We start from the raw sequence: 13,463 nt of genomic DNA on the forward strand, positions 1-13,463 counted from the left end.
GCTAGTAGGTATATGAAAGTCGTTCAATGTAACGCCGGCGGACGGCGGCAAGTTGGAACATCTTTTCCTGAACTCCGAACGACAGGTACACATATACCCAAACCAGTTCACAGAGCCACCTCCTCCGCAATTAGCATATCTGGTTTGGACGATCGTTAGAGCGCGCCGCAGTAACACCCGTCGCCGCCTCCGCCATCGCCAGTCCATAGCTGAATTCGCGTTAATTGAAAGAGAGTTTCAGTGGGCTTTCGTTCCGTTCGAGACTGGGCAGGCAGATTGTCATGCCGGGAAGGCACGAGTGACTCTGGTGCGTGTCGGTATCTTCCATCTCCCGGCTAATGGTCCAGTTTGCGACTGACTGCGGCTGGACCGCGGAGGACAAGGAACTGAAAACCCTGACATAATTAAATTAGCACATCGTCGATGCGCACATGTTGCTCAAATTCAGTGGTTTGCCGCTGTTCGTTTCGGAGCCTTAACCGCATCGAAGCAAACATCGGCAAGTGGCCATTAGCAGCCGCGGGGGATCAGTTTGATTGTACGGTTCCTCGCGGGACAAGAGCGGACGAATTTAATCAGTGATTAAATTTGTGATTTCCGTTGTTTCGCAAGGGAATTCATATGTTGGATTTACTGTGGCAACCGGCCGGGACAGAACAGGATTAAATCTCATAAAAAACGCACACACACACGCACACATCCAAGCCGCCGTTGATCGTCGCAATAAATTCTGATTTGTGATAATGACGGGTGGGGACTCTCTTTCGCTATTTTGATTGCGATAAATGAGTACAACGACAAACATAATAAATCGGGAGCTAGAATCTCCAGGCAACTCTCCACGTACACTATACACATATGGCTGACAGGAGAAGAATCTTGACTCACCATATGTCGCTGTCGTTGCCGCCGACCAGTCGTATAACAATAAATGATCGCAAAAACTAATTCACCGGCGAAACAAAGAGCTGTCTGACTGGTGGCGACCGAGTTTGTTGACTTACTGGTGGGAGATCATCAGTGGAATAAATTGATAAAAATTGTTTTAAATTGTCTAAATTTGACAGTTCATTTCTGGCTTTATTTTATCCTTTTCTTTTTGACGGTCGTTTGGAAGGTCGTATCGTATCATCATGGCTAAGGTGATCGGATTTCAACAGAATTGCAAAGAAGAGCGAACATAAAATTCTCTAACACGTGAATCACAGATAAGAAATATATCGATAAATACTAATCTATGATGTCCACAAACTTCTGGTTAGGAAAAATTAATTGGACGTTGGAGAATCAATGAGATCATGTTTCGATGTCTTTATTGCGTTTAATTGATTGGAAGTGTTACTTCAACTGATGATGAAGACACACAACCCACAACCGGGGAAGAGGACATTTTATCTATGACATCACATTTTTTATCCACTCAATGCGTTTCACAAAAAATGTGCGCTAAACTACACCGCTAGCACGCTGTTTATGCATTTTTGATGTTAGGCCATTAGGCCGAGTGCGTCATAAAGCCTAATGTAATTAGATCGACAACCATTAGGCCAAATGGGCCATTAGGCCGAATGAGTCATTTGGCAAAATGGGTATTAGGCTAAATGGGTCGTTAGGCAGTGTCATAAAATTTAAAACATAAGCTAATTTGATTATGAGAGCAAAAGTAATATTGTCTTCATTCTGGTCTAACACGAGACCTCTGATACAGCAGCTCAACAGCAGTTATCGGCATTAGTGAACCGTCATGGAATCTCTTTCCTACCCGGACGTATTGTAATGATAGTCTGGGGAAAATAATTGAGTGTTTTTCCGTCTTTACAACATGAGATGTTCTATTCAAGTTTTACAAACTGTAATTGCTATATTAATCCTGCTTATTCGCAGCTAGATTGCAAAGCAGCAGTAGCAGCGTCAGAACGGTGTCCGGGCATTTGGCTATGGGTTGTTCGGCCGGTTGGAATTTGGGCTACGTCCGGGTAGGAAACCGTTTCCTACCCGGACGTATTGTAATGATAGTCTGTGGAAAATAATTGAGTGTTTTTCCTTCTTTAAAACATGAGCTGTTCTATTCAAGTTTTACAAACTGTAATTGCTATATTAATCCTGCTTATTCGCAGCTAGATTGCAAGTCAGCAGTAGCAGCGTCAGAACGGTGTCCGGGCATTGGGCTAAGGGTTATTCGGCCGGGTGGAATTTGGGCTGAATGGATATTAGACCAAATGGACGTTAGACCGTAGTACATGAAGGCGAATGGGCGTCAGGCCGAATTTTTAATAAAGAGGAGGAAAGAGGAGTTCTAGATTATCGTACAGAGCTTCCAGGATTTGCCGGCTTAAGATAAATTTGCGTAGCTCAATTAAATAGTTTTTTTTTTTCAATTTATACAACAAGGAATTTTTGTAGCAATGCATACAGTCCCTGGCTATATTATCAGTTTTTCAAAATATTGTCACTGATCGTATTGATGTTCTCCGATTTTGATGAACATTTCAGCGTTTGTTTGTGCATATGTGGGAAGAATTTCTGTCAAATATTACTTTCATACCTTGACGGGAAGTAGGGTAAAACAGGTATTGAAAATTGGTCCGAAGAAATAGATCGAAATTTTAAAATCTCCAACTCTGATTTAACATGATGAAATCTTATTTTCTGTTCAGTTTTTTCTGAATGGGTTTCGGAAATAGTTGAAAATAGGTTACACCTTTTCGATGTGTAGTGAATATGTTGAAAAACATTTATATTTTACCCTGAAAAATTAAAATTTTGAAAACGTTATAGCTCTTTGCAACAACATAGTTGAGCATGGGTGTGTATGGATGAATTTTAGAGTTAACTTGAGGACTATAATTTTGTGACAATAGCTTTTCGAGGTATTCAAAAATTCGCGAAATATTACATTTTTTTTAAATTTCAAAATTCAGATCCATCCCAAGTTCCGCGTAATTATGTCACACATCCGTTTTCGGATGCCATGGCGCAGCCTGGTGTGTCATAATGTCCCGGACGTTATGACGCACCATCCTTCGGAGTGTCTTAGTGTATGCGAGATCTCGGGCGTAGATGTACGGGGTTGATCGATTGCACTTTCGCCTTTGTGACCAGGTTAGTATCATTGCGATGGGCTCCAGCGTCTGTATGTAAATTTGTTCGATCGCGTGGGCGTTTGAATGTCGTGAATGCTAGCATGTATGTAGCTTCTAGTGTATACATACATTCTGATGCTAAAAGAGTATGTGATACCCATATCACCAGGAATCCCCCGGTACTTGCGTTCTGAAACATGTTATCTAGTGTATATGCGCGTAATTTTTTTTAGAATTTTCCAGCTAAAGCTATGGTTCTCAGGAAAGGGTTGAGGCTACCGAACGTGACCGATACATGATCACGCTTGATACCTTGTTTATAAATTCGTAAGTGCTAGACTTAGAGTCGTTTTTATGCGTTAAAGTGCGCGTGAGTATGTGTGGACGATCGCGATTGCATGTTCGCGTTTGTGACTAGCTTTGTATTATCGTGAAAGTCACGAGCATTTATACGTTTGGAATGAGAGAGATTGTGAGTGTACATGGGAGAATATGCAATTGACATCATGTAAAAAAAAGAAAAAATAGCATGCCAAATTAAAATAAAAATTATGCAAAGAGATAAAGTAGGGGTGTAAAACTTGTTCCAGAAAATTTTTGGATTACATAAGTAGTGGAAAGGCTAACAGAGAGTGGCAGCACTGTCGAATCGCTTGGACGATTTGTCAGCTATATACAGTGATACATAGTATATTTAACAGGAAATCGAAATCGATCGTTCAGTAAGTCGTATCTTCTGTTGTGTTGTGTGTTAGCAGGTTCGTTCCATTTAGCGTCTATAGCGCCATCTGAATTCGACTTGTTGATGCATCAATTTCGTTGATTGCAGATGGAGAGGAATTCTTCGCTGAAATGCCACAGATTACGGGCGAATGACCATTTGGTTAAAACCCTCAATAAACAATTACAATTACAAATGCCATAGATTAATGAATTCAGAATAACACGCATCGTGAGATCGTTTTGTGTTATTTTTCATTGCTTATTTACATTTACCCAAATATTTTCCTCATTGCAAATAAGTGCCAGTTTTTTATGCTAACGTAATTTATAATAATCAATACAATGGTGTAAAAGTACCAAAAATGGTTATTTTCAGGTTATTTTTGAGACATCATCAAAAAAATTTGATCCATTGTTCTGCCTCAAAATATGAATTTCACATCAATATTTATCGAAATGCACCATAAATGGTCAATGATGGTTCTTTGATACACCCAAAAATAGTCGTTTCCAAAAAAATCAATATTGGTATCACTGTTGGTAACTTATAAACATTATTTAGTAGAAAACCATGAAATTACTCAATCAAAACCCAAATAAAAAGAGTTGAACAAACTCTGCATAAGAAAGAACACCTATGCATATTTTGGTTATTCTATTCAATCGCCTTATATAATTTAAACATTCCTTACCGAAAGTGCCATATTTTCTTTATATTTTGGTTTTAATTGAGTAATTTTATAATTTTTCATTAAATAATGTTATAAATTACCAACAGTGATAATATAGAGTAGAAGTTTAATACACCAAAGAAGCTAAAGATTACTTTTTTGGTGTATTAAGGATCCATCATGGAAGAAGTTCGACCTCCATTATGAACATTAATGATGCATATCGATTTATATTTCAGGGGTCTAACGACGTCCTCCTTGCGTAGCTACTGTGAGCTGAAAAGTTTTGCAAAAATATGGTGGAGTTTGGACAGTATTGGGCTCTGTTAAACTTCTATAAAAAGCCAGAATTCCGAAGCAGCTTCGTCGCAGCGAGTCTTTCCGCTTCTGCTAAAATTCTATCAAATAGCATAAAAGCACCCTATCCGAACCGGAGTGCCAACCGGCATATCATGATCGATGTCAGTAACACCTAATTACGGTGTGCTAGTCATGGCGTACGGACAACGGACAGGACACAAATCACGAATAGAACGGTGACTTTGGGCTGACACGCGTACTGTCGTACTCCCTGAGTAACGAGGGATTAGACCGACTTGAAATGACGAGTTGGCTAATAATACGGCTGACCTCGTCGCCAATAGTTGGTGGTACTAGATTCGTAATAGTGTAATAGTGTTACCCTATCATGGTCTCGCTGCTTGCATAGATAACCGTGGAATCACAAGAAGCGACTTCGTACAACGAGTGGAAATAACCGCCCGGAGTTAGGACCCAATCAAATGAATAGCAAACAAGAAACTCACACATACGGAGTAGGCGCGGCGAATCCGTTCGCCAGAGGTGGTTTGGTGAAGTTATTTCAGCAAGAGCAGGAGGAGGAGAAGCAGCAGCATCAACAACAGCCATAGCAGATCAGGGTTAATAAAACCCCACAGAAACCGGAAGTAGTGGCAACGAAGTACTTGGTGAAGGAGCTCCACAAATTCGTGGCGCGAGAAGCCATGGTCATAAGAACATTGAGGAGATGGTTCTCGGAGTCCGAAAGGTATTAGCGTCTACCGTCAGGGAGTATGACACGTCAACGCTGAGGGCGGATGTAACTGAGCGTGCACTGACGTCGGCCAAGGCTATTGTCTTCTCAGCCCTACCCTGTCTTCGAAACAGGAAAAGAAGAAGCAGGTTGGAGTGGAGAAAACGCCAATTTCCGTGACTTCAAAGAGGGTAAGAACCTCGCCAAGACTAAGCTAAGCGCGCAACTCAAAAGCTAGGAAGGAGAAACGCAGGAAACAGCAACGGTGAAAGAAGGAGAGAATGGTGAAACAGAGGAGGAAAGGATGCCAAAGAGAGGAGCCATGCTCGCCAAGAATGTCAGAGAGGATCCGGAGCTGAGGAATCTGATTGAAAACGCGGTAAGAGCTAGGCGTTCCCCTTTCCCCCTCTTCGAGTTGAAGAAGGATCCTACGATTAACAGCTCAAAGATTCAGGAGATTATGACCGAATCGCTGGGCGAAGCGGTAAGAGTTGAAGCAGGTTGCACTGTGTCTTAGGTGCACCTAAGACACAGTGCAACCTGGATAAGGTGCGTATAACGATCCGGTTAAAGAAGACGTACGAAGAGGCATATACAGCGATGATCTGTCTACCGGTAATCGCTGCCGTCAAGGCGCTGGAGGTAGGCAAAGTTACGGTTGGATGGTCGAGGTTCCCATTGAGAGTCGCCTCACGAGTGAATAAACAAGCGAAATGTTTCAAGTGTTTAGGCTTTGGACATTTGGCAGGGGCTTGCAAAGGCACGGCTAGATCCAGGATGAGCTGGAAAAGCGGGGAGACGGGTCACCTGCGAGAGACTGCATGCAGAGGCCGAATTGCATGTTTTGCACTCCAGTGGACGGATATCAGACAAGTGGATTCAAATGACCTGCCTACAAGAGGGCGACTGAGGTAATGGAGATAACCCAGATAAATCTCAATTGCTGGGACATTGCAAGTAATTGTTGTGTCTTCGACAGAAACTATGTATGACGTCGCTTCGATTGCAGACCCGTATCAGGTTTCCCCTGATAATGATAACTGGGTGGCGGATAAAACGGAAACGATTTCGGTACAAGCTATGGACAAATTCTCCATTTCAAGAATTGTTAGAACGCTCATACGCAGGTTTCGTGATCGCTAAAATCAACGGCATCTTCATATGCAGCTGTTACACACCTCCAAGGTGGACAGTGGAGCAGTTCAGCCTGAGGCTGTTAGTCGAGCAGTTGGTATGCCAAAAACTGGTAGTAATTGGTGGTGACTTCAATACCTGGGCTGTGGAGTGGGGCAGTATAGTAATAAACACAAGAGGGTATATCCTGCAGGAAGCTCTAGCGAAGATAGACGTACGGTTGTGAAAGGAAGGTTCCGTTAGCACGTTTCGGAAATCATCGATATCCTTCACTGACGACGAAAATGAAGTATACCTATAGCGACCACCTGGCGATCCGTTGCTGTATCGATCGACGAAGTCCTGTTTTAATATGGAGAAGGATGATCGGCGAGCGAAAGTGGAAGACAGCGTTGAGGCTATTCTGTCGGACAGCTGGTTCGAGAACGATAAGCTGCTGATCTTACAAGAAGGATTGTGACGCCATAATGCCGCGAAAACTGGAGCTACACAGTAGACGGCATCCAGCTTAATGAGACACTTAGTACGCTACGCGCTGCTTGTCTCAGAGTCTGAAGGCGAATTCAGAGAGCAGTCTCGGAACCAGATAGAAAGGAGCGTAAGGCAGCGTTTTGAAAAGCTAGGATCGTTTTAAAACCGGAGATCAAGGTAGAAAGGCAAGATGGAACAAGGAGCCGTGCTGAGGAGTAGACACTGGCCGTGCTGAGGAATAGACACTGGTCCCTGGTGGGACGCATTAGGCGTCGTGATGGCAAATATGAAGGTGCCCGTCGACGCCAGCTGATATGTGTCCCCGTAAACTGAAGAGGAGAAGGAGCAAATGCGAACGAATGTCAAGTGACCAACGAAGAGCTCGAAGAAGTGTCGATGCAACTGAATTCGGAAAAAGTCCCCGATCTAGATGGAATACCAAACGTATCACTGAAATCTATGATCCTGGCATATTCGGACATGTTCAGAATGGTGCAGCCGAAATGCTTAGATGAAGGCAATTTCACAGTATCGACAGTGGAGGCAATTCGGACAGTGCTCGAAAGGGGCGAGAGGGCATCTAAACAGAAGCGATAAGGAAATCGATACTCCGCTGTGGTAACGATAGATGTGAAGAATGCATTTAACAGTGCCTAGGAAGCTAGGAATGAGAGACCCTAACTATCTACGCCAGATCCTGAAGAGCTTCTTCCAGAGCAGAGTGCTGCCGTACAAGACAAACGAAAGGCAGATGTCAATGCCAGTCACAGCGGGCGTTTCTCAGGGCTCTACTCGGTCCAACTCTCTGAAACGTGATTTACTATGCGGTCTTGACACTTCGGCTGCCCAGAAAAGTGACAATCATAGGTTTCGCAGACGACGTGTCACTAACTGTGATGAGTGAGACACTTTAAGAAGTGTAGGGGACGGTAACGGAAACAATAGACGCGATCGAGAACTGGATGAACGCGGTCAAACTGCAGATAGCACACAACAAGACGGAGCTGTCGTTGGTCAGCAACTGCAAAGCGGTTCGGCGGATACAGATCGAAGTCAGAGGATGCGTGATTGCATCGAAGGGTGCACTAAAGTAATTGGGAGTGATATTCGACGACCGGTAGAGCTTCAACAACCACGTCGACTACGCCAGCGAAAAGTCGTGAAGGCAAGGAACGCAATAGCAAGGATCTTGCCAAACGTCGACGGTCTGAGAAGCAGCACAAGACATCTTCAAACTAGGGTTTCGTCATCGATACTGCGATATGGGATTCCTGTCAATATCGCCGAAAGCAGTCACGATGATTTCCATCTGCACCACCTTGGCAGAGGATATCGAGTGCTAACGGGTGTTCAATAAAAATGAGATTTTTTTCAGTCATGTAGTTAAAAAAAAACAAAAAAAATTTTCAACGAATTCAGTATTTTTTATTAAGAACAAAATGTTTATTCATCAAAAAAACGTCAATGAATATTGGAGAAGGGGCTCTGGTCCGCCGTACGACGCAACTTAGTCGCGATGCTCTCACAAGAGTGCTGAACAGCACTGACATCCATCTTTAGGGTGCAATTCCGGGTCCTGGTGGTCAACTGCTCCGTATCCTTGGCCCGCCAATTATTTTTGTAAACTAGGACACTAAGGGAGCCCAAAAAATCCTCAATGGGACGGCACTGAGGCAAGTTAGTCGGGCTCCTTTCGTTCGGCACGTACGGTATCTTTTTGGCGTAATGGGAAGACACCTTGTCCGACCAGAAGACGTATTTCCCATCCGCTGATGCTCCTTTAAGACTGGCAGAAGATTTTTCTCAGGACACTCCTCCTGGTACACTTGTTGATTGATGGCCAGACCGCTCGGTTTGAACCACGGCTTTGAAATCCCTCTGTACGATACGGCGATATACATTATGACTTTTTTTCAAATTTATGCTTAAACTTATATTTTACTTCGAGAAGTGTGGTCGATTTTTCACTGGAATAGTGGCTGTCATTTCCTGGAATGAGAGCGGAAAGTAACTTTCGTTGTCCAGCACGAACGACGTTCCGCGGTAGTTCTTCGTCATCCGCCGGCACTGCGATTTCACGATCGCTATCTGCTCGTCCGTGTACTCGTGGGACCGAGTCTTCTTCCGACAGATGATGTCCCCCATCATGAGGGTTCGGTGAATCAAGGTATGGGAGCAGTGATATTTTCGGCCGGCGTCACGCAAACTCGTTCCGTCCTTGTTATCGAACAGCTTTTTCAACGCTTCCTTATTCTTCTTCATCTTTATCTTTGCCAGACGGCTGCTGCCAGCCTTACGCTCCACGCTCAGGGATGCTAGGATCTGGTAAACTATACTTACGGGAACGTTTTCGTCTCGAAAGTGGTCTACCGTAAACTTTTTTCCACGATGACGATGCGTTTCGTAAAACCGTACAACACGCTCGCGGAGTGCTTGCTGTTTCGACGCCATCTTTAAGAGTCCAGTGAACAATTCTCTTGGAGAGAAAAAAAAATTACACTCTTTACTTTAATTACCAAAAGGTTTTGAAAACAATCTTCTTTTTTATTGAGCACCCGTTACAATCGGAGAAACACCAGAAACGTGAGGAAGATGATGAGAAACGATTCGATGACGAGGTGGCAGCAGGAATGGGACAATACGGAGAAGGATGACCTATCGGCTCATCCTAAACCTATCGACGTAGGTCAATAGAAACCACGTAGAGGTGAAATTTCACCTGACACAGTTCCTGTTGGGCCAAAGCTGCTTCAGGAACTCCATTGGTTCGGGAAGCAACGTAACCGTTTTGTCGGTCTGGCCCATCTGCCGCAAAAATCATTGGACGGATTCACAATGGATGGTGGAACATATCAGACGTAGATCGGCTACTGCACAGATGTCTATCTGCCGGCCGCCTAGCAGCAGACAATTATAAATTAATATTTCAAGCACAACAATTATTACTACAAACACCAACACTAATAGGCCTCTACTTTTACATTTCTTTAATGGTTGTTTGTTAATTTGGGTTGATGAAAAGTATGAAAAGAACACAAACCTTAAAAAAACCCAAATTCGTCCTCTCGGTCCCCTCGATGCACCACTATCGAGGGGTAATACAATAACCATCTTAAATCGATTCTCTGTCAAAGGTTCTTTAAAACTTAGGTACGAAATATGCTTGATGATGTTTGCAGTACCGTTAAACCCATCAACCTAGGGGAGGGATTTTAATTATGCCCCTTGATGATGTGAGAAAAATCTTCATATGTCATGCTTATCACTCTGGAAAAGTTGTAACAGAAAGTGCTTTCGTTCACATTGTTTTTATACGGCTATATCAACGCGCCAACCTTTCCACATTTCTTCCCACATGGTTGCGTGTTTTTAATACGTCTGCTAATCAGCCTCAGTATATTCTAATTTCGCCTTTCTCATATCTTTCCAGACAACAACAAGAACAACTTTTACCACCACCACCACAGTCAGACCCCGGCCAAGCTGCATGCATCCATCCCCCGCCGCGTTTGTGCCTTCTCACCGTGTAAATGTTTGTTCACGGCATTCTTTTCCTAATAGCCGAGAACTGACCACCATATTTGCGTAGGCACACGAATATACCACCTTAGAAACATTCCCTGGCGTTTCTTATAACGTGCGCGAAGTGCCACAACTAATAGAATTACAAGCCGCCCCCGTTCCCGCCACCACTTTCCCGCTCAGTGAAGAAGCAATTCCCGCGTTCTTTGGCTCTGTCTTGTAGCGGGACACCATCAGCAGGCGGCAGCAGGAGTCCTTCTCTTTCTGCGGCAGGGCTGGCAGCGCGCATCGGCAGCAGCTGGGAAAACAACAACAACCAAAATAAACAGAAACACAGTTTCAGCCCGAGTCGAGAGCTCACTTGGTTCCTTCTCACTCACTTACTAGTTCGCCGACCGTCGGACCGTTGGGACGCGTATTCGTGAGAGCTTGGTTCAGCTTGGTTCGAGTAAGAGATTAGAGTCTAAAGCCGGTGAACCGTATCGTGTCGGTAGATCGTAACAACAAGCAACCGGTGACCCTCGCGGGAGGATTTTGTGACGGTGACGCTAGTGCTAGTTAGTGCATGGTGGGTGTCGTCGTTGTCGTCTTCGAGCGTGTGAAAGCAACAGAGTCATTTTAGCACGCGTCGTGAGCGGGGTCTATTTGTGGCCGCAGTGTGGTACCTATACACACGGAATTACGTCATCCCCTTAGAGTAGCTCTAGACGACCGGTCTACTGATCCTAATATTTTGGACGGACATCTGCCGCAGCTCTGTTGCGTCGCAGTGAAGTTTATTCAACTCTCATTTGGCCGGCCCAGAAGCTACTTATACTGCGTACGTGTGAATCTTAAATGTCAGCTTGTACGTAACAAACACGGAACGGTCGTTGATTCGTTTGCATCTGTCGGCAACATACAGGATTTTTTTATTGATGACATGTAATATCTGGTTCTTGATACTTCATGGGTCGTGAATCTGTTGTAATTTGAGATTCTATAATTTGCTATCTGGTGTTGTGAAAAAAGTTATTGATCGTGATAAAATTGAAAGTGGAAATATCCGAGCTTTTCTGTTGAAGCCGAAAATAGTGTTTGTGTTTTCTAAACAAATATATGCATTCGATATGCCTATATAGGCGGCTGTTCAAAAGAAAGGCGAAAAGTAATTCGGTTCTGTGTCGTGAAAATTGTTTCGCATCTGCATGTGGAAGCTTGCTTTGAGTGGGAATACAATAGTGTGCGATCAAGCCGAGTGAAGATCCGTAAATTTTTAGCCGAAAAAAAATGAAATAAGTCATTTTGAAGTGTGCATAAATCCCTACTGAGTGCATTGTTTGGTGTGTGGTTAATTGGCAGTAAAATTATACGAGCCTCGGAGAACTGCAATCAGGAACGATGAACGGCGTTACGCTAATGGACGAGAACGATGTGGACATCAAGAGTCCAATACGACGGCTGGGATCCACCCGTAAACTTAACCTATTTAACAGTGAGTATTGCTTCGGCACGATTTTGGCGCGAACCTATAATTAGTGTGCAGGTGTACCCTGTTTATTCCAGGAGATACTTTGGTTTTCCGTTCAATATCGTTATATATAGCTTGCTTAGTAGGAACTTTCAGTCGCATACTATATTTGGATAAATATACAAGTCGTATAATCTGGATTAGTCTATCGTAGTCCATAAATGTATGAGGCAGTTAACTCCATGCTGACATACAAATAATAATGGCAGTTTGTACATGTGTAATTCGTCAATAAGGATAGAATATCCTTTAAAAATAATTAATTACTAGTTCAAACCGCCGTAGTACATCTGTCTAACGAAACAAAAAAGGTTGCCAGTTTTTTTTTTTCATTTATGAAAAAGTACTAGAAAATCATAATCTATGTTTGTCTAAGCTATGTTGCCTTCCTAAAATGTTCAAAATCCTTTCATTGAATTTACATGTCGATAAGCTTAGCTTAGCTTAGTTGACCGCACGTGAGTTTCCCGTAATTGATCAAAGCCTGTTGAAATTGCATATTGAACCAATTGTATGGTACTTGGGAGTAGTATATCATACTCAACGTGCAACCTAAAGAGACTAAGATTATAGTATGATCAATAACGTAGATGGCCACGCTAGTGCGGGTCAATTTAGGGATGGGAAGGAATGTTAGTTCAACACTTGTGTCTATTATGACCGAGGAATTCTCTCCATCATCCACAAGTGTCGTAGGATAGGATTGGTGTTAGGATAGTAGATATTGTGATTTAGCTAAGTACTCACGTGCTTTGTCTTTTTCATTTTAGAACAATGTTATCAGGAGTGCAACCTCCAGTAGAAATATTAATGCCGTTCGAATAGGCATTTTAATAAGAATTCTTCTGCGGGGCGTCACCTAAAAGGATAATGCAGCGTGAAATATCATAGAGATATCCTCTATAGACAATATGATCTTAGCAATATGTACGAAAGTCGCTCGCGATCAATTTCCGATAATTCGAAACGAGCAATTTGAACTCCGAACCGTCAACCATCGGGAGTATTGCTTCTTATTAACACTTCAATGATTATTTCCAAAGTTTGCAGCACAAAGCAAACGTTCAAAAAGTATAAAAAATATGTCAAATGAATGTGAAGAAATTCACTGTGAAATGTTTATGACAAGTTGGCATCTCCACTCTCCCGATCAGACACGTTTCCATAATTGGGTTAAATACCAATTTGCAAACGACATGTTTATTATGCGCAATAAATATAATAAACACAACGGCAAGAGTTTTTGATCCATCGGCGACCCAGAAAGAGAATGGATGAGAGACTACCATATGAGCGATTCAAACTCGAAAGAGTGA

At 43.0% G+C, this 13,463-nt stretch overlaps 1 protein-coding gene across 2 annotated transcripts in view; it reads left to right on the plus strand.

Moving 5' to 3' along the window:
• LOC131690264 (SLIT-ROBO Rho GTPase-activating protein 1-like) overlaps positions 1-13,463 on the plus strand; it is a 417,012-nt gene that overhangs the window by 66,578 nt on the left and 336,971 nt on the right. For both annotated transcript variants that reach the window (XM_058975895.1, XM_058975896.1), the window contains exon 2: positions 10,546-12,111. In XM_058975895.1, the coding sequence (XP_058831878.1) occupies positions 12,018-12,111 (94 nt within the window). In that variant the 5' untranslated portion in view covers positions 10,546-12,017. The remainder of the gene's footprint in view (positions 1-10,545; positions 12,112-13,463) is intronic.

This window comes from Topomyia yanbarensis, chromosome 3 (genome assembly GCF_030247195.1).
Source record: "Topomyia yanbarensis strain Yona2022 chromosome 3, ASM3024719v1, whole genome shotgun sequence".
In the NCBI taxonomy this organism is placed as follows: domain Eukaryota; kingdom Metazoa; phylum Arthropoda; class Insecta; order Diptera; family Culicidae; genus Topomyia; species Topomyia yanbarensis.